Source organism: Nelusetta ayraudi, unplaced genomic scaffold, assembly GCF_046127955.1.
Source record: "Nelusetta ayraudi isolate G7.1 ecotype Tasmania unplaced genomic scaffold, CSIRO-AGI_Nayr_v1 ptg000017l, whole genome shotgun sequence".
Lineage (NCBI taxonomy): Eukaryota > Metazoa > Chordata > Actinopteri > Tetraodontiformes > Monacanthidae > Nelusetta > Nelusetta ayraudi.
In genome coordinates, this window is record NW_027466067.1 from 9,006,778 (window position 1) to 9,030,692 (window position 23,915).

A 23,915-nucleotide genomic window follows, 5' to 3' on the forward strand; every position below is an offset into this window, starting at 1 on the left:
GCTTAAAATGTCCAGATGGAGTTTTTTTTTACCAACTACGACAGGTGGAGGAACACTCATTGGCAATTTATCACAGGAGTGACACACACACACACACACACACACACACACACACACACACACACACACACACACACACACACACACACACACACACACACACACACACACACACACACGACGCAGTTTTGCATTTCTTGGGAGAGATGGATGCACTTTTAAATGGAAAAACGTTTAAAATGTTTTGTTTTTTTTAAAGTTCCTCTCGCCATCATCCGTCATCATGTCTGCACACAGAGGTCTTGTGATGAGAGAAAATACCACAGACTTGACAGGAATAAGCTCTCCAGCTGCTCTCTTGACCAGCAGCTTGCCTCCAGTCGCTTCCTCTACTCCATCTTCTGCAGCGGCTTCACCTGCTTTCATCACAATTCACCAGGACGGAAGGAGGAAGGCGGAAAGTCAAGCAAAACAGAACGGGCGCCGATTTCTTTTTTTTTTTTTTTCTGAACTTTTATATTTTTAAAAACAAACAGAAAATAACAGATTAAATAAAATTTACAGTAGACATATGCATTCATTGTGCACTTTTTTTTTCTTTTAACTTCTTCTGACGTTCTTTGCACAGCTGTCAACAAAAAAAAAAAAATAAAGAAAATGCAAACACAACGGGGCGTCAGGGTGGAGCGGGCGGGACGGGCGGGGTGGGGGGGATGGGCGGGTCCGGGTGGCTGCGGGTGTGTGGGGGTGGGAGAGGGGCGGAAGTGGGGAGACCCAAGAAGTGAGGTAGAGGGCAGTAGGGAGCAAACAGAAGCGGGCAGGAGGAGCAGAGAGGAAGAAGGGAGGCCTAAACTTTTTCTCTTTTAAATTCACTCAAGGGGAGGGTTGGGGGGGATGGAGAGAAAGAGAAAAAAAAATCACTGAATATATAGATTTATTTTATTCCTTACATCACTTATATAAATATATTTAATCCCCAAAAATAAAACGAAAAAAAAAAAAAAAAAAAGATTTGACGGAGGGAAAATAAAATAAAATAAACCAGAGCAATACGGAAACCCACAACAGCAGTAAGGCAAACAGAAAGCCAGAGAGGGAGAGAGAGAGAGAGGGGGGGGGGTTGCCAGGAAGGGGGCGCAACTGTGCCTTATGAAACTTTATAAATATGTGAGAGCAGGAGACGACCGGATGGCTGAGGGAGGAGGGGCCAGTATAAAGAGGAGGAGGGGGTGGGGTTTAGAGAACGGATGGGGGCGGGAGGGTGGGGGGGGCGGAGGCAAAGGGGGGGAGGTCTGACTGAGGTCGACTGTCCAGTGTGTGTTTGCCGTGTGTGCTACGTGACCCTGTCGCCTGTGGGGTTTTTTTTGTGTGTCCGTTTCATTCTCGGTTGTCGTCTGCCCTGCGAGCGAGCGTCGTGCATGTGTCGTGCACGTGCATGTTCGCTCGCTTGCACACGCACACCTCCCCACCCTCCCCCCTGCGGCGACGGTGAAACACATGCTCACGTGTCTTGTGTGCTCTTCTGCTGTATAAATACGAACCAAACGAGAGAAGAGAAAAGAAAAAAAAAAAAAAAAACGAAACAAAAACGATGAATAATAGTAAAAACAAAACGGCCCAAAAAAAAAAAATCGTAAGCGAACACCGGCCACCTCAGGATTCACACCACCTTCCCTTTTTATACATTTGACACATCTGAATTTTTTTTTCCTTTCACTTTTTTCTCATTTTGAATTGTACACCGGGAGCACCCCCCCCCCCCCCCACCCAACCCCCCTCCTCTTCAGTTCTCCTTCCATTTCCCCCCCCCTTCCAGAGTCTCTCCGTCTGATTGGCTCGCTCGCCCTCGGCCCCTCCCTCACTGAGAACTGGCCCTCTCCAGCACGCGCAGGTCGTAGTTCTTTTTGGCGGCCCTCAGTTTGAAGAGGCTGGCCCCGCTGTTGTTCAGTTTGAAGGAAGCACTCTGGGCGGCCATGGTGCTGGGGAACACCGCCACCACCGTGTACAGGTGGGCCGGGTCGCCGCCGTCCATCTTCGCTCCCGCCATGGCGCCGGGACAGGGGCCGCAGCCTCCTCCCCCTCGGCCCCCCTGCGGCTCCTTCAGCCACTGGATCTTGGCGCCGCACATGGACAGCTGGTTGAAGAGCTTCTCGGCCTCGGGACGCGAGATCCCCTCGGGCAGGTCCGTCACCTCCAGGACGCGGCTCACCACTGGAAGAGGAGGAGGAGGAGGAGAATTGAGTTTTTTTCATTCCATTCAACTCTTTAAAAGGTGAAGTGTCTCGTATTAGGAGATTAGGAGAACAAACAGTGGCTACATTTTAGATTGCGGCGCTCTTTCAAAGCCCCCCCCCCCCCCCCCCCCCCGCCCGCTCCCTCTCCCGAGCTTGCCAGTGAACTACGTTGGCCTGCGAGAACAAACATGGATGCCTCATCCACCTTCTTCTTCGTTGGTTTATTTGAAGAGGCGAGTGTTCACCCTATATGCTGAACGCGCTGTCAGGTGGGCTGGATTGTCCACACCAGGCTTCCTTAGAAAAGTGGGCGGCGCAAGATGGCAGCTGACTGAGAGCAAGACCCTCGCTATATGCAACTCTTATATACATATTAGAACTCTTCTAAAGGTAGGAAAATTACTTTTATTCAACTGCAATTATACACTTTGATTAATGTATTTATTTGCAGTATGTTGAGCTTTTACCAAGATTTAAAGCACTGGACCTCTAAGACAGGAAACATACAAGGATCCAAAACACTCTACAGGGATACGTAGATGAGTTTTGATCCACTACCATAGATATCAATACATCAATGACCGGAGCAGAAGTTGGTCTGCCACACTGACTAAAAACATACTTTTTTTTTTTTTTTTTTTTTTCTTTTAAAGGAGTGGGCCTTCACATCCACAGGATATAATAAAAGGCTGTTTCCATGTTTCCTGACCAGCAGAAGGACATTTTCATATTGACGCATGAGATTTCTGAAAACCTCCTGTCAGAAACACTGGTACTAGACACTGGTACTGGACACTGCTACTGGACACTGGTACAAGCACAGTGAGGCCCTGAAGCACATTCAGAACGCTGGTGAGGACGAGGAGCCAGAACCAGCTCAAAGCTGGAGCGACCTGCTGGTGCTGATGCTTTAGAAGCGAGTCTCTGGTACGCGGCAAATTTCAACAACGGCCGTTTCCTTCTTAGTGAAATTCCTGAACCTGCCGAGGAAGGGTTGAAATTAGTGACTTCACACTCCAGGGTTGGGAGGGATGTTTCGGGCTCGTGGAGGCGAAGTAGGAACGCTTCTGATATTCTTGGCAGTTAAAACGCGCTAGCCGTGTGTTTATTACTATCCAGAACAACCCCAAGGCATTTCTTCGGTAATTGCAAGTTGTTACCAAACGCAAGGTTTATTCCGTTTATCCCGTCGCCCCGTTTCGTAATGTCCCACTTCCAAGTTGCATCTTTCGTTGGCCGGCTGTGACGTCAGGCTACAATCAAGACACTGAAAATGGCCCCTTTCTGACCAGCGGACGCGCTCTCTAAGTGCATCTGAATGTTCATTACTGGCATTTGGAAACACTGCAGACATTTATTTGTCGTGACGCAACACCGCGGGCCTCTCGCACGCCTCCTGACTCACCAACGTCAGTGGTGCCGAGATCCGTCGACGCAGATTTAAGTGTTTGCTTTTTCCCTCTTGCTCCGTGTTTCATGACTCCTTGACCCTGGAAACAATACAGAGTTATTATTAGAATCTGACTGCAGCGTCATTTTACATTTGCGGCGGTAAAAGCGTTCAGTGGGAGGCTTGAAACATTTGGACATTTTTTGCGCCCCCCCCCCCCCCACCCACGAGCCAGACTGGACGAGAGGTGAGCAGGCTCGCGCTGGACCCGAAACTGACGGTGAACGAACAGAAGGCGGCATCTGAAATCTGACTTTATTGCATTTTTTTTGGCTTCAGAGAAAACATTGAGCAACACTGCAGTGAATATTCTCCGCTACGACTGGTTGGAGAGTGAATCTTAACGTTCCTTTGACGCCGTCAGCGAGTTCGGCGGGCGTGAGGGTCAGACTGTACCTGATGGGAGCTGTAGGAGGACTGGCCATGCATGATGTGAGGAGGACACAGGCTGTACTGGAGCGGCTGGCCCAGCAGAGAGTAGCGGCCATCACCTACAAAAACACAAAAGGATTTAAAATGTTCAGCTCATGGAGTTGAGCAAGTTACACTTTAACTCAGAACAAAGTCGAGCAAGAAACTGAAATATTGCCAAAGCAGCTTTTTAAATTCTATGCGTCCATGTGATGGAAGCTGTGGCGATGCTGTGCATAGATACGGGTGGACAGAGGCGCTAAGCGATGTGCGATGTGCGGGTGCAGAAGGTTTGACTGGGTGACGCAGTGGATGGCGAGTGAACCTGAAGAGTTCAGGTGAAACAAACACACGGGCCCTTTTGTCTCAGGGCCAAATTCTATGTGACAGACAGGGTTTGACGGTCACGGCAGGGGCTTGAGCACGCACGCTCAGCAGCACGCTTTTCACAGCGGCTCCCAAGGGGGGATGGGGGGGGGGGAGGGGGGGAATCATGCATCTCTGTAAAGTTTAGGTCATAGTTTGAAAGGGGCTCCAAAAAACATTTTTTTAAAGACGCTCAGAAATGACAAAAAAAAAGACGGCACAAAGACGTATTTGCGTGCCTACAAACTGTACAACCTTGACAAATAAACACATTTTCCTCATTATGTACTATCTACAGGAAATACAGAAAAAATGTGCTATGATATGTGTTCATAGATATAACATAACAGATGTAAAGAGTAAAATAAAGATCAAAGGGAGAGCAGCAGTTAACCGCCTGGCGAGCTCTTTAATTCTACCTTGAGTGGGTCCTCCCGGCCGAGGGAACTGAGAGATGAGGGGTAATGGTCCCAGACCCGGACAGATGCTGTTAACGCTGCCAGAGGGTGACGGGGTGGGAGACTGAGTGGGGGAGGCCAGGGGACTGGTGAGCTGGGTACTGGCCTGAAGAGAGGGAGCAAAAAAGAAGAGAGGAAAATTAAAAACAAAGACGCCGGGACCGTTTTCACCAGAGTGCCGTACCGTATCTGACCACTGGGTGGCGAACAGGCTGGCGAGATGTGCGCATGCAGAAATGGTGGAATGCAAAATTGACATTGCATTCTCTCACATCGATGTGTCTATCGAGTGTCGTCTGCTTGTAGAAAGTGAGTGGATAATCCTGCAAAGGGTTTAATGTGGGATCTTTTTTTTTTTTACTTTTTAAGTGAAATTTAAAAAAAAGGGCCGTAATTTAAAGGTCTGCGTGTACCTGTGGAGTGTTGTCCGCTTTGTAGAGTTCTCCCGGCTTGCCAGGTCTCTGCTCTACACTGTAGTACTTGCAGGGGTTCCACTGGACCAGAGGGGGGTTCTGGGAGGGCTGCGGTCCGTTGGGGACGCTGAGCTGCATGACCATGACCCCAGGCCCTGGAGGCGGCACTCCTGAAACAGAATTGGGGTTCCATTGAGTTACGTCTTATCACGATTCAGCAGCAGGATTTTATTTCAGCACGAAGCGAAGGCCGTATACATTCCAAATCCAATATATATAATTTTCAAAAAAAAAGAAATGCACAAAAAGTTATAAATGTGCAAAGATGTATCGGAATGATTGCATTCAGGCTCTCCCAAACTGCACAATTACTGTTGGAAAAGTCCTACCTGAATATTGCTGCTGCAACTGCTGAGGGTTGCAGGGGGACGGCGACTGTGTGATTTGATACTGCTCAGAGCTGGGGGCCTGCAGGTAACCTACAGATGGGCTGCGAGAGGGACACAAATAAAGGGTCCATGGTGAAGAAAGGACTCACAGGGTTGTCAGGGGAGTGCAACTCTCCACATCGCTGCACGCTGACTTTAACTTCGACCGCCGCCGTTCCGTCCGGCCGAGTCATTTGTACGAGTGCACATGTGAAGCTCTCACCTTGTGCTATTCTGCTGTGTGGGTGTGATAACACTGTAGTAGACAGGCATGGGTCCCTGGACAGACTGGCTGACTGGTACCATCACCTGCTGCTGGTACTGCTGCTGCACCACCTGCTGATTTTCATTCCCCACTGGTACCTGAGGGGGAAAGTGAGAAAAAATACATAAATAAAAGACACAAAAGCTTGAGATAATTTGAAGGCCAGTATAAAAAATGCAGTCATCATTCATTAGTCACCTCAAGAGCCACCTGATTGTCAGCATTCTGCTCTATTTTGTATTGTATTGTTTTATCATGTTGACTTTTATTTAATTGTTGTTTAACTGTTGTCCGGCAACCTTGAGTGCCTTGAAAGGTGCCTTATGAATTGAATGTATTATTATTATTATCATCATTGGTCCAGTTGTTTCATATTGTGATGATGGACTCAAGTTATGACTGATGCACATAAGAAAGAAGAATATCAAAAGCTCCTGTAGCTTAATGTGTGGACTATCAGAATAAAGTTACATGTAATTCACATTTAACTTCCATTCTTTTACCAAAAACATTTTGATCATATACCAAAATGATTAAAGGTTCATAAAAACATGGACAGTCTAAGACTAAAAGGCACCCCAGGCTGATTTAGATGATAAGGACAGATGCGGTTGCACCGTGTGAACTGTCTTCAACCAAGCTGTCCTCAGCTCATACCTGATATGATGGCATCTGTGGGTACTGAACCATGATGCTCTGCATTTGCCCTCCCATGCTTGCCCTCTGGGAATTGAGCAAAGCAGGGTTCTGGGGCTGCTGCACTCCCATCATGCTCTGGTAGCTCGGCTGCTGGCTGGGAATCATGGTCTGGAGACCTAGCAGGTCGACAATTGGAGCAGAAACAGAGGCGTTGGTTTTCTTTAAAAGGAGCAACGGCTCAAAAAGAATCAACTGTCAATAACAGTAACTAAGTTAAAAAAAAATTAAATAAAAATCTAAAAGGTTTTTTTTATTTTCGACATTGGATACTACTTTAAGTATTAATGAATGCCATTTTAAACAAGCCGTAAGCGCTAATTATATTTTTATTTTAACCTGGAAGAGTTGGCACAGCTCCACAAAGAGCCGGCATCCAATCTAGGTGTCAACCCGTGTCTATAAATGATTGGAAGGAATAAAGGTGTGTTATGAAAGAGGATCCGAGGTGAAGGTGAAGGTGACTGCATCACGCAGTCACACTCAAAGTGTCTGTATTAACTTTTAAACCTTTTTAAGCATCTTCTCAGTTTGTCATAAAAAAAAAAAATCATAAAATGTGGCAACACACACACACACATACAGAAATAAAAAAATACATGATGTGAATTTCTGCATGGAAAAAGAACAGCGAGCCGGGTCAATACCAGTGGACTGGAAGTGGGACACGGTGCACTGACCTGACTGCTGTGTGGGCTGAGGTATGGGTTGTGTGCGCTGGGCAGGATAAGACACCTGGTGAGACATGGGCTGGGGCACACGGTACTGCTGGCCTGAGCTGGGATACTGACCAGGAGAGTAGTACGACACCTGTATCTGGACACACAGTCATACACATAAGACACACTGAAGGCAGTATTTTATCTACATGGTGCTGGTGACAATTCCTTAATCCCTCTAACTGCTCGTGCTCAACCATTTCATTGCATTCCTACATCCACAGGAAGACATTTTAATCACTTTTACCAATGATTCTGTTTATTTGCTATAAATAAGCTGAGCTTTGTTAGATGTGGCTCTGCTAGCTCAGACCAACTATGAGTCATATTGCATTTATTTAAATTGACGCGTCTGACCTCACGTTGAACTTAAGCGAATATAAAAAGCAGCATGAAACACAAACAGCAGCTGTGTCCACAATACTGAAAGCCAGCAGTAGCAGCTTCTTCATTTCTCCTGTCATGATTTAGTGAATTATGCAAGTTAATTGTATTTATATACATTTAATTATATGTCTTTTATGATTTATTTTCCTAATTAAAATCGAGGTTACTGCTTTAGGTTGTTTTTTTTATATATATACATATATATATATATATATATCATTGGCCCCTGCTTAACCACAGTGTTGAGGGCGTCGGGGTGAATGCAGTTGTGAGGGCTGTGAGGAAGAGGAGGTTCTTATACGACGACAAGACCTCGTGGCCGACGACTTCACCAGCAAACGAGATGGAGAAGCACAAACAACAAACGCGGGGTTGTGAGTCGTCTCTTTTGTGCTGCCGATGCCAAGATGTCCCTCGTCTGCACTTCGCAAATCAGTTTTTGTCCTGCTTCCATATCTGAAGTGCTGAGGGTCACTGCAGCTCTGGAACAGAACTTACAGTTACAGTGTGGTGAGTGCGTGTTTTGTGCTTCCTCCGTCTAAATGTGCACAACGCTGACAAAGCACCGAGCGATAGGAAGAGGCTCCAAAAAAAATTAAAAATAAATAAAACTTTGAGATTACGCAACTGAGCTAAATGTATAAACAGAGAATTTCCAAACTGAGGAAGTTGAACGTTAACAAAATCAATAGTTCCTGCCTCCACCTTTATCTGCATACATGACAAGACTCAGCCCATCTGGAGGCTGCAGCGGTGTCAATATTTGCACTTCTGTTGCACCGTCGACTGCCCACACACACACACACACACACACACACACACACTGAACAACACAGCACAGCACATCTTCCTCTCTCAGCCGCTGCTGTTTAGACCGCTGCGTCTATCCAAGAATGAGCGAAGACATAAGAGGCTGTGTAGGTTGGTAAAAAGCATGAATAGAGGCCGGGCTGCGCAGGTCGCCTCCTGCTGGAACTCCAAAATGAAAGCACAGAGAGAGAAAAGAAAGAGCCAAAATAATAATAATTCACAGCAGACTGATTTAAAATGTCAAAGCTTTTAAGAAGGAAATTAGGTTTGCATGATGTTTGATTCTTCAAAAACACAGCAAACAACAATGTGATTGTCAAGTGTCATCCGACTGATCAGACGCTTTATCCGCAGACAAACAACTTTCAGCAGCGGATTAATTGATTTTCAATTGTGCTTAAAAACTGCATCTTGAGAAGTTGGGCCAGCGATGAGAAACTCCAGGGAGAGATGTGGTCGGTGGACTTCATCACATGTGCATTCAACACATGTGCGTCTTCCTCAAAACAGGAAACAGGCCGGCTGAGTCACCGGGAGCTCAAACAGCAACAGAATGGAGGCGGACAACCGGAGACGTGTTTATAAATTTGCACCGAGTTGATCTCAAGCAAGTCCATTATGTGCCTCTGTATGAACTCAACTAGAAGTAGCTGCCACGTTGGATTAGGTGATTAATTAGGTGGTTAATTCACTGTGCGGTTATGCGTCATGGGGCCTAGACAACAACCAACTCCACAATAGGAATATTTTTGCCAAATTGTGCACTTTAAAAAAAAAAAAAAGACACACTTGATTTGTCTTTTGAAGACGTTTCCATGCATTTCACCTGCACCGTTGACACCAGCAACTAACTGTGTCATGACGCATTGAGTGGGACAGTGCAGGACTACGAACAAAACTCTGACGCCTTTTCTTTGATGTGCTCCAGGCACGGCTTACGGCTGTTTAAAGCCGTATTGAGGATGGAGAGAACATGACGACGGCACCTCTCTGCCCTGACTTCCTGCAAGTCATTCCAGCCAGATATTAAGCGAGGGGGCTGTAATGACATGAAATAGTGCCGTTTGTGGTTCAGACATACAGCTCTCCCAGGCAACTAAGCCAGACATGTCGATGGGAAATGATAGTTGTGTGAAAAGGATTTAATGCCTTTTTTTTTTTTTTTAACAATGCGCCATGAGTCGGCTGCAATCCACAGCAGAGATCTGGGTTTTGTGAAATTTATGTGGGCGCGACAGCTCACATCAGATGGATGTGACATCGAGAGAAAAGACGGATTAACACAAGCTGTTTCCTTACTGCAATGAATGCTAATAAATAGTTGCTCAGAAACTAATTTCCGAGCGGCATTAAATTAGATGTTTATTCTTCCAAAATAAATTGTCATAATTAGTAAATTAGACTTGAAACAACAATTCTGGCCGCCGGTATTTTAACTTTGGCAGCGTAATTATGCCGCAACAACCTGCTCCTCGCACATGCGGAACGCTGAATCAACTTCCCTTGACGATTACATGTAATTCCAAAAGTAAAAAGTAGAGAAAAAGAACGGGAATTGACACTGTAACGTACCTGTTGTGGCGGGGGCTGCATGTAGCCTTGAGGAGGGGGCGGGGCCTGCATTAGGGGCTGGGATGGAGGCGGGGGTGGCGGTGGAGGGTGCGGGTGACCAGTGGCGGGCTGGTAGCCCGACGGGGGCGGCATCGGCTGGCCAGTGGTGGCCATAATGTAGCTGGTCTGGGGCGGGGGGTGCTGGGACAGCACGGCCGGGGGAGCCTGGTACATGGGGGGGGGCTCAGGGTTCTCACTAGAGCCCTGCCGACTCAGCGTCATCTGGCTGAACTGGGGAGGCAGCTCCTCGCCCTGAGAAGGATGGAAGCGAGCGCGATGCACGGTGAGTACAGAGCTGGAGGAAAATCTGAGCAGCGCTTCATTAAATAATCATTGTTTGCTACAGAATCCCTGCAGAATAGCGCTTAAACACGGGAAGCGTTCGCCATACTGACTCACTTATGGTGGTTAAAATGCACCTGCTGCACTTAATGCCTCCGGGGCTGACACTGTGTTTCTTTCTTTGGTTAATGGAGTCACGATTTCATGCCAAGAGCCAAAATAGTCCATTAGCTGAACTGAGCTATTTTCAAAGAACAGACATTAAACACAATATGAAGTCTTTATTTAGGTGAACTACCAGCACTGAATCACACAAGTTGCCTCATTTGTTCATGACTGTGTTGATCGTTGTTAACTGGATGGATGAGACCTAATGACCTTTCGCAGGTGTCAGTAAAGCAGATTTGATGAAAAAATAGATATATAGAAATATAAAGAGAGAGAGATGAAGCTATAATAGGCGTCAGTACCATTGTGTACTGGGGAGGAGAAACTGGCAGGAGAACCTGGGGGCAGGAGGGACTGGAGTAGGAGACAGGCTGAGAGGGCTGCAGAGACGCCACCGGCTGTATGTACACACCAGCAGAGAGGGAGAGAGAGAGGGTGTGGGGGGCGGGCAAGCCAGTGACAGGTAGTGTGTCAGAAGCAGATGAGTGAGAGGGGAATAGAAAAAGGGAGAGGAAGATGTAGGTTAGAACACAGAGGATAACTGTTAATGAACAGAAGGATAGAAATGGAACTTAAACAGCTTCGGAATGTTAGGCACAAGCATTGAAACCGTTTATGGAAGCCAAACGGTGCCTTCATCCCGGCGCGTCGTTGACTGCGAGTAACTTTTACGTTGTTTTAAAATCTGACACAACCTCGTTCAGCTCGTCTGTCGTTCGCTGGAGGCAGGGGGGTTGGGAGGCACGTACCTGAGCCATCATGTGGTTGCCCATGGGGTGCTGCTGCGGGGTGGGCAGCAGGGCAGCCTGAGGGGGAGCCTGGGGCTGTGGCGCCTGCGACGGGCAGGGCAGAAGGCTACGGCTGGACTGGGAGGGCACGGGCGGAGGGCAAACATCAGGGCTGATGAGGGGCAGGCCTGGAGACGCGGGGGGGAGGACATCCAGTTAATATCGCCACCATGTAGTTCAAAAACCATCGAGTGTACACGGACAGATCTGTAGTTTTTATTCAGTGGAGGCGGCTCACACAATTTATTATTGAAGGGGGAAAAAACATATTTCAACCAAAATGCTCAACTTCAGTGTCCTGCTAAAAGAGAAGAATGTTGTTGTTTTTTTGTTTTTGTTTTTTTTTGAAAATTTTTCTTCCTCCAAAGGGGGCAGAAAGTTTGAGAACCACTGGATGTATTAAGAACAGGATACCGGACTGGCAACATGGTGTTGCGCCGATATTTCCCAGTGGCCATTTCAATTACTGTAGCGGGGGAAAAAATCCCATGGGCCCAAAAAGCATTTTTCCCATAGACCGCAATACAAAAATAAACGCCTTCAAAAGGGGTGACAGGACGACTGTGACCTGAAACGTGATTCATAGCAAACCTTGCTATTGTGGATTCTTCAGTTTAGTCTGTTAGTCATTTAAAAAACTGATAAAGGCCAGAAAATCACCAGACAAGAGCGTACGTGTGCTATTAGCTTGTATTAGCTCGTTCTAACTGGCGCGTCTGTAAGTCACGTTCTCCAGAATCTTTCTGATTGGCCAAATACATCACGTGAGTTACAGATGCATGATGGGAAGTGTCACTACATCGCACGCCCTATGGGCCCGCTAATGCGTAAGTCAAAGACTTTTTTTGGCGTAGGCGCTGGGGGAGCAACTGCACTGAAATGAACGGGCCGCCACGTTGGACTCCTCACCCGAGCGAGAGCCCTTGCAGCTCCCCTGTGAACCCTTGTTGCTGCCGATGCTGTCCCCCCTGGTGAGGATGGAGATGCCGGAGAAGCTGCTGGCCTTGGTCACGGGCGGCCGCAGGGTGCGGTTGGAGCTTTCTGAGTCGGTGCTGCTCCAGGGCCGCGGCTCCAGGCACTTCATGTCGCTGTCGGTGCTGCTCTGGCGACTGCTGGACGCCCGGCTGGAGCTCTCGCGGTTGCCCCTGAGAGGGTCGGAAGAGGGGGAGGGGGAGGCCGGGGGGAGGGGACAGGTGTGAGAGATGAACGATGGAGGTGACGTCGGGGTGGGGGTGGGGGGGGAATAAAAGAGATCGTGTGCAACGTGTGAGAGTTTGAAGTGGTGACGTATGTCCGTGTGATAACAGGAGGAGGGGAGGCAGAGGGGGAGGGGGAGGGGGTAAGAGCACGCTGAGTTCATTGTGGGATTTCAAGAAGACAAAAAAAAAAGAAGGGAAAGTTGTTTTGGACAGGCTTTAGGTTGGGGCATTCACCACAGATGCATGTTAGCCTGCTCTCATGAAAGCACCAGAACAAACTTCAGGCAACGGAGCACCAGACAATATCATCTCAAGATCCAGGCGCCACGGCTACACGCACACGCGCAACTCACCCACGTAGGAGACTGAACATGCAGGATGGAGGGAGAGTGGGTGGGAAGAGGGGAGGGCTGCACAATGAGTGGTCAGGGCGGGGGAGGGGAAGGGGCAGGGGACACAACGCCCACAAGAAGGTTCAACAGGCACGGGTGGAGGACTCGCATACGCTTCAGTTGGACGACGGAACACAGGTGGTGGGAGTGGGGGGGCGGGGGTGGGGGCGGGGGGTGACACATGCACACAAGAGACGAGTGTGGAAGACGGGGGAGGGGCAGACGACGACGCGGGGAAAACACGGGACTCTCAGGATGCGCATGGTCACCCGGACGGACGGGAGGATGCACATCGCCACACGCTCTCACACTCTGGACGGAAAAGAAACTAAAACCACTGGCTACCACTGGGGCTACCACTGGGACCACCACTACGCTTCTTTGGACTGCGTCGCTGTATACACACACTCATTTGCGTTGCCGAGGCGCTGTCACCCTGGGTAAGGGCAGCTGCCGAGAAAACCAACGATCACACTGTGAGTGGAAGTGGAAGCAGCACTTTGCAGAGAGACCCCGCCCACCACCACCACCACCACCACCACCACCTTCCCGACACACCGACCGACGGCTGGGTCTGCCGCCCACAGGTTGACGTTAAGGCGGCGGCGTTTCACTGAAATACAGCGCGTCCCAAAATAAATTGACATCATTTTGAAAGCAATTATATTGAGAACTACTAAGTCGAGCTCAATGAAATTCAACAGTTTAGGTGCTGAACGTCATAAGTTTATGACGGGACCGATTTCACAAGTGTTCAATATGTGCACTGGGTGCGCCGGGTCAAAACTGGGTGACCGTGTGCCGGCATAATCCAAGACACAAAATTGATTGAACGGCATGGCTCAAACTGAAAACGGAACAAAAATAAAAGATTAAATTAATCTTGATCTGTTTCTATACATTCTGTGACATTTTGAGGTTATTTCAACAAGAATTGCCAAAATTACTGGCCGGCGAAATTATGTCAATTTTTTTTTTTTTTTTGAGACACCCTGCACATTTGGTTTCAACGGTGAGTTGAAAAAAAAAAAAAAACACACTGATTTAGAATGTAGATTTTATTTTAAATAAATATTTAAAAATGGCAGAAACGCAACTCTGCCATAGATGGGGAAAAAAAAACAATCCAGGCCGAGTCGGTTACGAATGTTTTATCTTCTTGAACCAAGAGGAGGGATACGGACCCAACGTGTCCATACGGAGAAAACGAGAGAAAACCGATTTGAATGATTGGAGGATTGGAGGATCTCCATGGCGATGTAGAGAGAAAAAACTATCCTAGCGGTACTGAGTGAAGGGAGCTCTGTCTGATAAATATTTCAGACAGACTGTAATTAATGGCGGGTCTATTTCCAGCCGTTTCGCCGCGCAGCCTATTTGGAGGAGAGGCTGCTGCCGGCGAGTGCACGCCCTGCCATTCTCTGCACTCGTTCGCTCAGCTCCGCGGACAGAGATAAAAGCAACGCTGGCGAGAGGAGGAGGGGGCGAGGAAGAGGAGGAGGAGGAGGAGGAGGAGGGGGAGGGGGAGGCATCGTGCTGTCGATCATGTGATCACACTCATCTCCACCCCAGAATTCGCCATCACGTGCGCGCACAGGTGAAGCCGCCGCTTTTGTCGCGCGCGTTTCATCGGCGCCCGACAGGCCGCGCGATAAATCAGAGTCTGTCCGCAAAAAGAATTCTTTGATGGTCGGTCGCTCGGGTTTCTTTCTTTCTTTCTCTTTTTTGGCAGTCGACGTGGAGTGGGAAAAAAAAAAGAGCCGTCTACCTCGCATGCAAGACTCCAGCCCACAGAAAACCCCGCCTCAACACAGTTTGGCTAAGTAGCATAATTCTAACTTAAAGAAAGAAAAATATAGAACCAAATAGAAGTAAATTAAAAAAAACTATAAAGTAGCTGAATGGTTAAAACATAAATAAAAACTGTTTGGACAAACAGCAGCTATTCATCATCCAACACACAAACAGGACGGTTATTTTTACATAATGAAAAGGTCAGAATGTCTATGTTGCTGCAATGTTATGTAAAAATGCACCAATTAACTGTTTGCAAAACAGCAACTGTCCTCATGTTATTAGAAAAAGCTTAAATGGTAACACAACTGTAACATGAAGACAAAGCGTTGCCCAGTAGAATAAAGCACGTCTGGGAAATGGTTGGTATGGCTCAATCCCAATGGTTTAATTCAGAAAATTATATTCACAAGGGGAATAAAGTGTTCGCTGCTGACTTGTTACAGTTGCACACAAACGCAAGTTCTATGTTTGTGCTATGTAAGTTTTTTTTTTTTTAAATAAAGGTTTGACACCTCAAGAGCTCTAGAGCAGAAATGCACAAAATGCAAAAATGTGAGGGCTCCTACGCAACAGGCGACAGGAACAAAAAAACTGAAAGTGGACCACAGCAAACAAAAAAAAAAAAGGAAAAAAGCAAATCAAACATAAAATGTCGACACTGAATGAGTGAAAAGAAAGGTAAGGTTACATCGGTCCCCAGTGAGACCACAAAGCAGCCATGCAATGGGCCACGGGAAGCCCCACGGTGCAGCGCCGGAATAGCCATCAATCAGCCGACTGTGCCAAGCAAAGATAGAAATACCACAGGGTGACTACTGTCATCGGCAGACCACTTTGCAAATATGGGCATGGCAACACACAAGTCAGGTTCAGCAACGACCCCAATACCTAAAGATCTGCCTCCTCTTTTGAGAGCTAGAGCTGTAGCCCTCAGTGGAGAGCCTGTTGGGGTTAACATTGGGAGAGAACGCTGAGGTTACAGGGCTGCAGTGGAGACAGAACGGCGGTCAGGGGGAAGGTGAAGGGGAGGGGGGAAAAAAAATAAAGGGACGGCAACACAGTGAAGAGAAATTTACCTCCAAGAAAATAGAAATAAATAAATAAAGGAAAGGAAAGGAAAGGAAAGTGCACTGTCTCTCTTTGTCATGGACAATTATTATCTCTAACATAGTTCATTACACACGGCTTGTTTGCAATTAAGGGCTAAAACAACTGTCGCATAAATGCTTCAATTCTCCTCTGTGCACTTTAAGCAGTGAGTGAGTCGTCTTAGGCTTCTAGTGGGTGCTTGTGTCGTACCTGTTGTCGTTGATGTATCCGTTTTGAGAAGACTGCAAGAAAAAGGACACCTGTACATTATGAAATGCTCCACGCCCGTCAATGTCATTGGCAGTAACAGCAAACAAGGCAGCGTGGAGAGAAAACATTTTCAAGGTCTCATTCCATTAACTCGGTTGGATGAATCTTCAAATCACTCAGCAGTGATTCAGAGGACGGCTCGGTCGCATATATTTACCATTTACTGTACAGTGGAGGAAAAAGGGTCTCAATTGACACTTTGTGTTAACTGGATTGAGTTTCTATGTCCGTGTCGTTCTGTCCAGGTCCAAAACTTACTTCCCGGGCAAAGATCCGGTCTCGTACCCGCTGATACTCTTCCTCTCGCTCTTCGATGGACTTGCTGCGTCGCCCGTCCTGCAGTGGCACACGGATCTAACGTTTCGGAGAGAGGAGGAAGGAAAACGGCAGGAATTGATGAGTGGCGGAATTTGCAATACGCTGCACTTGAAACTAGTTTTCAAATTGATCAATGTAAAAATCAATGTATATCTATGTATATACGTATATCTATGTAAAAGGGAAAGACTGATCTAGAATTCACTAATGGTGTTCACAACCATGGTCATATTCTGACTCTTTAATCAGAAGGTCATATTCAAAGAAAGCAAAAAAACAACAAATCGGGATATGCAGAGTTTGCAGGTCTCCGGCAGGTCACTGAGACATGTAAAAAAAAAAAAATAAAATAAAAAAAAACCTTATTGCTGATTAACATGTCAAAGGAAATAAGTCCCTGGCTGCCGTGCATGTTAACACCTCATTTGGAACGACGTCCTAGTCGGAGCCCGCAGTGTTAAACACCAGTGAGAGGCAGCCAACCTGATTATCATCCTTGTCCATGCTGGCGTCGTCTCTCTTCAATATGAATTTCTTCTGGAAGTCCATGTTGCGTTCGTCCTTTATGTGTTCAGAAAAGCGTTGTTCGGGGCTGCGGACAAAGAAGCAGCAGAAAAGGAATATTTTACGGCTGCCGAGCATTTGCCAGACGTATGACAAGGAGTGGCAGATCGCAGCGGCCGAGCTGCTCTGTATAGATAAGATCTCAAAAAACGCTCACATTCGTGTGTTGCCCGTTTTGTTGATGATGACCGCCTTCCCCGTCTGATCCACGTTGTGGTCCATGCCAAAGTAGGCAGCCACGCGATGCAGCAGCATGCGATGATAGGAGGTCATCTGAGGGAATTTCTTGTACTGGTTGCTGGAGGTGAGACAAAACACAAAGTGAGGGCTGCAGGACAAAAAAAAATGAAAATAAATTATGGGGAAAAAAATGTAAAGAGGGTGTCTGGAATGAGAAGACGACGTATTACCGGTGGTAAAATGTTAAAAGCTAAAGAAATTGACATTTCGATTTAGATCAATCAATACCAGCATTTAATGCTAACATTTGCTGCATTTAATCTCAATTATTTATTCATGCCTTTATCTTTTATTCATTTTTATTAATAGAAACTGGGGCATTGTTGCTCCTCCATAGTGCTCCATGTCGGGCACACGTCGTTTTGACACGTCCACCTCTGAGGCAGATGACATGCCGTGAGACTAAAGTCCAAAGACACTATTCTTGTTGCACGGGCAACAGAGTCACGGCCAAAAATACCACAGCCTAATCTTGTCCCCCCCCCACCCCCCTGCAATATCAACTACAACTCGCCACACCAGCTTCATAACCCCAGAGGTCCGGGCGCATAAAGGAGCGGATGTAGGGGAGCTAAGTTAAGACACAACAGGGGAGTTGTGAAGAATGAGGCTTACTTGTCGTCATTAATGAACTCCAGGATATCTTGTTCTAGTTTGAGCAGCATCATTCGATCCCTGGACGGCCAAAGGTTGGGGGAGTAGCGGAGAGGGAGGGAGGGTGGGAGGGAGAGGGGGAGGATAAGACAGATCAGACGTTTGAGTGGGAGCGGCGCATCGAGCCGGCCAACAAACAGATCAAAGACGCCGCTGCACCAAACTGTTTCAGGAACTCGGCCATCGATACGATTCACAGGGTAATTAAGCCACGAAGTACCGCAAGACTCCAGAAAAGTCATGCAAACTGGCAACCAGTGAACACTAAGAAATGAGGCGGCAGGGGAAATGGGAGGAACTGCAGGATGCTTAAAGCACAGTTAAAACGTCCAACTGTGGCATTAACTTGCAAAAGTTATTCTTCTGAATTATGCTTTTCAAACGGTTTATTTTTAGTTTCATCAGTGCTGCAACACCATTTAGCTTTAGGAAACCATAAAAAGTGCAGACTAAGGTGCTTGGCCATTTTTTACTTCAGCTGAATGTTATGGACAAAATAGGTCACTTGATACAAGAGCAAACCAAAGTTCCAAAAAAAAGGAAATGCAGGAAATATTTTTGATCAGTCAAACAGCCAAAACACACAAACGACAACTCTTTCAGATGGTTCTTCTGTTGTAACCGCTGTGGAGAGCTGTGGGACCATTTCATACCTGGGATTGTTTTTCAGTGTGGTGACCAGAAACTCATGAACGTCGATGCCCGTGGAGTCAGTGTATTCCTGACTGGAGTCTAGCGGAGAGAAAGAGGTGGAAAAACATTTTTTTTTTAAAAAAAAAAAGAAAAGGTGGGTCGACCTTTCGAGAAAGATGGAAAATTTGAAACCAGCCTCCTGTTCTCCTCCTGCTTTCATATCCGCAGGTGCCAACACACTCCCCCAAAGAAGCCCCTTTTACACAAAAGGCAATTCAGCCAACCGTTTCATCTGTCAGGCCCTCAACGTCTAATGACATGTCACTGCAGACAAGAGAGAGTCAACTAGGCAATTCACAAAGAGAAAAGGGGATTACACCGTCTTTTGGAAATGTTGCTCCATATGGTATCTCCAGAATAGAATAGAATACCTTCATTTATCCCATATTGGGGAAATTTACACAATTATCCCAAAATATAGTGCAAAGAGAAGAAAAAAAATCATTAAAAATAAAGAAATAAAATAATATATATATACAGTATATAGCTATATCTATATATATCTATATAGCTATATCTATATCTATATCTATATATATAGATATATATATTTATTGTTACGTCCACCTGGTGAACCCAGTTGGTGGACAAACAGGAAATCAAACGAGTCTCAATGAAAGTGAACAAAGGGATGTATGTGTGTATATATACATATATATACATATATATACATATATATATATATATATATATATATGGATATATGGATATGTATATATATATATATATAGATATCTACATATATAGATATATAGATATATATCAACATCAAATCAAACTCTGACATTAGTTGAATTGTGTCTCTCAAACCGGTCTGAAGCTGAAAAGTTGCACCGTACCACGTGACAGCATCTTTCGTGGGGCTTTGTCCTTCTTCTCTTTCTCTTCATTTTCATATTCATCCTTTGAGGACTTCTCCTCCTCCTTGTCTGATGGACAGCTGATGTGGAGCTGAATGATGTCCTGGAAAACATCAATTTTCAAACTTTCACAAACCGTCCATTCCAAACAAAACAAAGCAGTACCAGTGGTGCACCAACGGCACCAAAGACATGCCGCTCAGAATGGAAAGGCCCTCTCTTCAGTCTCATTCTTACAAGGCGCTTGAGTGAAGTGGGCCGTAGTTCCTGGCAGAAAGGCTGAATCTCAGAGAGAAATGCTGCATTGCATGTGAATACTAGAGCCACGTAAGGCTCGACTGAGGGCAGGTTAAGGATGAAGGTTAGGGTGAGGTGTTAGGGGCAGTACCGATTCTGGAGGTCCATCATTGGAGAACGGACCAGAGGACTCCTCACATACTGCCAGACTCCGCACCAGCTTCAATTTGGCATTAGACTGAAACAGAATCACACATATAATCACCTTTAGGTCTCCCAAAGCCTGTCCCCGAAGGATTTTCACTGGAACATTTCAGTTGTGACTCTCCAAAAAGCAAAAGGTTTGAAATTTTATAATGAGTCTAAACATCCGACTCAAATGATTATCATACTTTAATGCTGCGTCTTGTCAACTTCATATGTTTCTCTCAAGTGAAAAATGTTGCGGTGGAAACAGGAAACATGACAGCAGCTAAAGATGAAATGTAAGACCACCATCTGAGATGTACAACAAAGATGTGTCATGTGATATGGTATTTATATAACACTACTGATGAAATTCAGTCTAGAACATCGCTGGCACAATGTCTTATTGTGGGCAAAATAACTTCTTTTTTTTTCTCAAGTGTAATAGAGGGAGAGAGAAAGTCAGGCTCTTATTGTTCACAGACAACAACTCTAGCTTTGTGAAAAACAAAGTAGAAGCTAATAGGAAGCGTAGGACAGTGAGACAGTAATGACACACAGCTGAACTGAATGGTGCTTTTAGTCTAGAACAGAGAAATGAAACAAAATCATTACGTTATGTTCAGGACAATTATAAAATAAATTAGCAATGCCAATAACTTCAGATCAATAAACAATGTTTTTTTTTTTTTAGTTTGATTTGTACAAATTTGGTTGATGCGCAAAAGCAGTGAGACAAAAAAAATGCCCCACTACGTCTTTAGTCTTGGTCACTTAGTCAAATTTAAAATGTTAACAACTTAACCTTTCCAACACTTCACTGAGGTCATTCAAATCTCATTAGATGGTTAAAATTAGGCGGGTTAAAGATTTTAGGCCAGTGACAAGTGGAAGGTGGTCAGCGGTACATGAGAGGATTAGAACGTGACTGCTGAAAGGTCACCTTACACAACAGCCAATGGGGAGGGGCTATTTTCAGGGGGCGGGCGTGTCAAATTATTTAGGTGACTTTTGGAAAAGATCGGATGATCGCTTTTTGCAGCGGGGGAATATGCAGTTCAAATCAGCGGTAAGAAACTACTTACCTTGGGTCGCTTTCTTCCATGGCTGTGATTGGGAGCCCGTTTCTGCGAGGGAAATTAAACGTCACTGTCAATAATTGACATTATTTATTACTTAACAATTTACATTAATAATTTCAATCAATAAATAAACAAACAAGTAAAAAAAAAAATAAAAAGAGTGTTACCGGCAAACACTCATCTTCAAGTGTATTTTTTATGACTAACAAATCTTGTGATGAAATATCCTGTGTCTAGTACGGCAATTAAAGCGGAAGGTGAAAAATACTCTCAATATATTGATACATTTTAATCGATTTGTGCATTAAACTAAACTTGAATGCAATTTAGTTTGAAACAGATCATGCTCATCTAACACAGTGGTTCTCAACTGGTGGAGTCGCAGGACATAAAAAATACTTTCCATTATGTCTGGTAAATAACTTATTGAAATTATTGAATTGAATTGTGTGTTCTGCAAAATAAATGCCCAACATTTTCTCTATGAATATACGTACATTTTAAAATGTATTTAAAATTTAAAGATTATTACAAAAAAATTAAAAGAAAATGCCACGGACCAATCGAAACAGTGCTTCGACCCACATTTGGGTCGCGACCCACCAGTTGAGAAATGCTGATTGAACACATACTTGAAGTTTCCCTGTTTACAGGCATATTATAAGTGATACTGGTCACATGTGTGCAAAAGACTGAGTTTGGACTTGCAACTTAGTCAACACTTCACTGTAAACAAAGAGGTTTGCCTTCAAGGCCTTGCTGGCCGTCTTATCTGCAAGAGCGCTCACGTTTTAGATAATGACACGGCAGAGAGACTATCTACTATCTCCAACTGCATAAGACCTTTACTACACTTAGATGTCAATGAAAGACACTTCATACGGCATAAAAGGTGATGAACAACTTCTGCCATTCTTGCTTTGCCGACCTGTGCGTCCTGTGGGCAGCTGTCCTCGGGCTCCACGCCCTCTCCTGCTCCGTCCTTGGTGCCCTGTGGTTGAGGGGAGGCTTTTCCTCGGCTACAGGGCTCGATGAGTGGCCCGTTCTCTCCCTCCAGCTGGATGTCTGTGGTCAGGCTTACTGACATCTTCTTAGAGGAGGGGGAGAGGGTGGGAATTAGGGAGGGGGTTGGGTTGTGAACCCAGAGGCAACTGAGGGAAAAGAGGCAAAGAATGAATATTTATAATATGTGTGTTCAGGGTTAAGACACTTTACTGACAAAAAGACAGACGGCTTATTGCCAATAAATGTCCGATTGTGCTTCTGACCCACCTGTAAGGTGGTACAGATACGATGGAGTCTGTACAGTGGGTCTGGATGGAGACCACAAGGAGAAGGATGAGGGGAACCCACTAAGGTCGCACACTGGGCTGAGCTACAGCACAGTCTGTAGCAGGGGCACAGTCCATAGCAAGCCTTAGCGTTTGGGGGGGATTGGGCTGCAATCAGACGAGCACATGAAAGAAAACGCATCAGTTCTCCAGCCGCTGTCGTCTGACAGTTTGAGTTAAAAAAATCTCGACAGATGCAGACACACAGAATGTCATGGGGCGTGTGTGCAAATAGGTTCGTTTCGCACATATACTGTCTTACAAAACCTGAAACAAAATGAAACCAATCAGAATTTGATAGTGAAATATGTCAGAGGGCTGGTTTGAAAATAGGGACTTGCTAAAATATTCATGTGATCATGTCAAAGAGAATCTTATCAAAGATCATCAGCAAAGATCTTTATTTAAAAATCTGACAGGAAATACAAGCGGGGACAGAAAATAAAATTAATTTGTGCATATTTATGCCCTTTTTTAATCAATTCTTACTATTTAATTATTGATCTTTATCTCAACTAATGAAGAATATGCATCAAGAACTACTCAAACCAAGGTCTTGTTCGGTTACAATTAAACCAGATTTGGTTTGTAGAAGAAATCGAACTATTGAGATATGCAGTGCATGATGTTTGCAGTATAGCTTAAAGTTGCAATTTGGTCTAAGGTTCAACGGAGCCCAGGACGATTTCCAGGTTAACTTCATTTTGTCAGAGTGGATGATGTGGGGAAAAATACAAATTGCAGTGGATGCCAGCCTTTTCACCACTCGATATTCAATATATTTTCCTTAGAATAATAACCAACAACTGTTTGAGGAAAGTCCCCGCGATATTCACGTAGAAGAAAACTCTCGGGGTGGTGAAATATCCAGACACAGGGAGACTCAACACGCTACTGGCCGAGGAGCCACCCCACTGGAGAATCCATCATCCTCATTCTACATACACAACCACTACTCTTCTCACACTTGCACGGCTAATCCATCAGTGTCTTCAATCAGTGTCATTCATTACATAATGGCGAGCACCCCTGGATTTTACAGTATTTTTTTAATGAAATTATTTTCATTACTGGTTCGCAAAACACTTTGAACGTAACAGTCACGCAGCAAATACAAAAAGGAAACGTGTGCGCGTCTTGCATGCAGGATGCAGGTGTTTAGATGATTTTTTTCATAAACTATATTCTACATTTGCATTTTTTTTCACTATTGACAGGCAATCTAGAAACGGAACCCCAGAAAGCAAAGAAATATCAGGGATCCACTTTACTTTACTTTGGTCATAATGTTGACAAAAGAGGGACGAATGGACTGAAGCACAGCATCCTAGAAACAAAAGGCATCTGCCCAGTCATTTTGTCAACACCAGCAAAGCAAAGCAAACTCAACAGTTAAACTCCTACGCCTACGTTTCAAATATTTAAAAAAAAAAAAGAAGAAGAAGAAGAAGAAGAAGACAGACCTTGCATTAAAGACGCATGCGCGACGATATGAAAATGGAGACGGATCGAGTGAA

The 23,915-nt window shown here is 45.4% G+C and overlaps 1 protein-coding gene across 9 annotated transcripts; it reads right to left on the bottom strand.

The window, feature by feature from the left end:
- Nucleotides 1-933: 933 nt before the first annotated feature.
- Nucleotides 934-22,506, bottom strand: r3hdm2 (R3H domain containing 2). 9 transcript variants are annotated; one of them, XM_076025257.1, is made up of 25 exons: nucleotides 22,340-22,506; nucleotides 21,996-22,218; nucleotides 21,071-21,112; nucleotides 19,951-20,037; nucleotides 19,542-19,665; nucleotides 18,663-18,741; nucleotides 17,971-18,030; nucleotides 17,273-17,413; nucleotides 17,035-17,143; nucleotides 16,492-16,587; nucleotides 16,174-16,205; nucleotides 15,763-15,816; nucleotides 12,396-12,631; nucleotides 11,448-11,614; nucleotides 11,001-11,096; nucleotides 10,210-10,500; nucleotides 7,402-7,537; nucleotides 6,683-6,840; nucleotides 5,984-6,123; nucleotides 5,722-5,822; nucleotides 5,333-5,502; nucleotides 4,881-5,025; nucleotides 4,081-4,175; nucleotides 3,640-3,724; nucleotides 934-2,211 (listed from the first exon to the last, which is right to left on the bottom strand). In XM_076025257.1, exons 2-25 carry the CDS (start codon nucleotides 22,152-22,154, stop codon nucleotides 1,859-1,861), a joined length of 3,156 nt encoding a protein of 1,051 aa, XP_075881372.1. In that variant the 5' UTR covers nucleotides 22,155-22,218; nucleotides 22,340-22,506; the 3' UTR covers nucleotides 934-1,858. The 9 variants fall into 9 exon arrangements, with proteins under 9 accessions (XP_075881372.1, XP_075881371.1, XP_075881381.1 ...); XM_076025256.1 differs by having other exon boundaries at nucleotides 16,174-16,223; XM_076025266.1 differs by having other exon boundaries at nucleotides 16,174-16,223; nucleotides 21,996-22,154; nucleotides 22,340-22,499.
- Nucleotides 22,507-23,915: the final 1,409 nt, after the last annotated feature.

Bases quoted from the DNA above. Each gene is read 5' to 3' on its own strand.
- r3hdm2 (XM_076025256.1), bottom strand. From the start codon at position 22,154: ATGTCAGTAAGCCTGACCACAGACATCCAGCTGGAGGGAGAGAACGGG. The intron at 16,588-17,034 runs GTTGGCTGCCTC...CCGAAACGTTAG, and splicing joins TGGACAAGGATGATAATCAG to ATCCGTGTGCCACTGCAGGA. The intron at 10,501-11,000 runs GTACTGACGCCT...CATCCTTCTCAG, and splicing joins CTCCTCCCCAGTACACAATG to GGCGAGGAGCTGCCTCCCCA.